General features: G+C 38.2%; 1 protein-coding gene across 1 annotated transcript in view; it reads left to right on the top strand.

Moving 5' to 3' along the window:
* Positions 1 to 601: 601 nt before the first annotated feature.
* LOC106531957 (obscurin) overlaps positions 602 to 2,633 on the top strand; it is a gene marked incomplete in the record, with an annotated part of 11,849 nt that continues 9,817 nt past the window's right edge. The window contains 2 exon segments of the mRNA XM_014027918.1: positions 602 to 902; positions 2,071 to 2,103. Of these exon segments, the coding sequence (XP_013883372.1) occupies positions 866 to 902; positions 2,071 to 2,103 (70 nt within the window).

The raw sequence follows: 2,633 nt of genomic DNA, 5'->3' as shown, positions 1-2,633 counted from the left end.
GTTCAGTTGAGTTTTGATACATCCGGAGTTTTGCGTGGAAAATGGCGTATGCAAGGTTTTTGTGTGCATGCACCATTGATACATGAGGCCCCAGGAGATGAGTGGGTTTTGCGCCTTTTGGGGGTTGTGCGGAGGAGGGGGCGGCTGGGCCTGATGCTGGAATGCACCAGAAGAGTTTATGACCACTTCTCTATTGTCTTGACAACTWGAGGCCGACTGAGTCTTCACATTGCCACAAACAGCTCTTTCAGCTTGTTTCACGATAACATTGACGTTTCTTGATGAAAACATATAAGGAACAGGAAAAAGCAATATACATTGGCATTTTTTGATGAAAATGCACGTGTAAGGAAAAGCAAATGTAATTTATTTATATTTATACTTTTATTTCTTTTTTCAACAGTTTTGGTCCTCCATAATAGAATGTCATTTCCTATTTATTGCAATGGTCCTCTCTCATTATTACAACCATGATTCTGGTCCTAAGTTGTCCATCAGTTCCAATATAGAAGGTGTTCTTACTGGTTGTGGTGTCAAGAAGGGTAGAAATCTGAGGTACGGTTGACACTAAGTCGAACAAACACAGACATGAGAAGAACATCACTGCTCTGCATTAAACATTTGTAATTAATTTGGAAAGAAGACAAAAACATTTTRACTTGAAAGTATTTGTCWTTGCAGTGGRCAGGAAATGTACTTGTGTGTCTAATAATTACTGCTGCAGAGTGAGCTCTGAGGAAAAAGGAAGGAAACACAGTCAGGCTAATGTCAGAAGTCTGAAAACATGATGTCAGAGATCAGGTGGATGGAACTTGTGTTTCTTCATCCTTCTAGTTAAAGTAACGCAGCAGGTCTGGATGTGAGGATGGGACACGCTTTGCTCTGCATGCTGGGACTTTTCTGTAAGTTCATCACTCACTTCCTGTTTGCAGAATAAATAATATCAATGGTGAACTGTTTAATCTAGATTTAAGATTATGTTTTTACATTGTTTTTAATCATTTTGATCACTAATTGTTGAAATGTTAGCCCAATGGTTCCAAACCTTTTACAACAAATATCGCAGAAACACAGAGAACCACAAATGATGACAGAAACTGACAAACAGTAAAAACATCTAAGTTTATCCATCTGATATAAAAGTGCTAACTGTGGATAAAATCTTGTTTGATCAAAAACTGAACACAAAATTTCAGAAAACTTGAATCAATGTTTTGCAGCCAACAGTCCATCAACATAAAAAGCAGACAAAGAGTCTCTTCCTCCTCTTGTTCTGCAGAACAGAAGCAGATAAAAATCAAGTTAACAGAAGACGTCATGTTTTATTTTTGTAGTCACTGTTCTGTCACTCATGTTGTGGTCTGAGAGTTTCGGCTACAACCGTCTGACTCAAGTTTTAAGTATCAAATAACTAATTACAATGAAATATATTTAAAAATAAATACTGACATATATTACAGCAACCAGATCAAATCTATGCTGATTAGCAGGTCCTATAGAAGCTTCCCWGCTTTAGTGACCACCTGCACATCGTCCACTTCACTTTCCACAAGGTTGTCAAAAACATTTGTCTCTCTACTTTTATTTAGCTTCCATCTGGAGTAAAGTTGCCATTTGTTTAAACCACTTGTTTTTTTTAGCTACTCGTGTGTTTTAGTGTCACACAGGTCAGCTTGCGTGGCACGGTGGCTCAGTTTGTAGAGCTGATTCCTCTRAGCAAGAAGGTTGCTGGTTCAAATCCYGGCCCYGAAACCTTTCTGGGTAGAGTTTGCATGTTCTGTCCATGCATGAGTTCTCTCCGGGTACTCCTCCCACAGAACAAAAACATGATTGTTAAGGTTAATTGCACTGCTGCATTTGGCACCAGTGAAATGAATAAGTGGGTATGGATGATGGACAGGTCAGCTTCTGATGGTTGACCAGCTTCTTGTTTACCTTATAAATAGTTGATGTGAAATGTTCTTTTGAGTATCAATATAGAGATCCTGAGTACCACCAGTGGTACATGTACTACAGTTAGAGAACTATAGTGTTTGATCATATCTGACAAAGTTTTCATCTGTGTTGTAGTGCTCAGTACACTCTTCTATGGACACACTGAAGGTGAGAATCTTTTTGTCATTTATAACTGAAAGAAATTCTTACAAAAGCAGTTCTACAATGCCTTGAGAAAATTTTCAGCCCCCTTGAACTTTTCAACCTTTTGCCACATTTTAGGCTTCTAACATAAAGAAATAATATTTTAACTTTTTGTGAAGAATCATCAACAGGTGGGACACAATCGTGAAGTGGAACAAAATTTATTGGATATTTTAAGCTTTTTTAACAAATTGAAAAGTGGGGCGTGCAATATTATTCGGCCCCTTTACTTTCAGTGCAGCAAACTGACTCCAGATGTTCAGTGAGGATCTCTGAATGATCCAGTGTTGTCCTAAATGACTGATGATGATTAATAGAATCCACCTGTGTGGAATCAATGTAGAAATGCACCTGCTCTGTGATAGTCTCAGGGTTCTGTTTAAAGTGCAGAGAGCATCATGAAGACCAAGGAACACACTGTGTAGGTCTGAGATACTGTTGTGGAGAAGTTTAAAGCTGGATTAGGATACAAAAAGATTTCCCAAGCTTTAAAC

The sequence above is a fragment of the Austrofundulus limnaeus genome, unplaced genomic scaffold, assembly GCF_001266775.1.
Source record: "Austrofundulus limnaeus strain Quisiro unplaced genomic scaffold, Austrofundulus_limnaeus-1.0 Scaffold698, whole genome shotgun sequence".
Lineage (NCBI taxonomy): Eukaryota > Metazoa > Chordata > Actinopteri > Cyprinodontiformes > Rivulidae > Austrofundulus > Austrofundulus limnaeus.
The sequence above is the reverse complement of the archived record's forward strand: the minus strand, read 5'-3'. Positions and strand labels throughout refer to the sequence as shown.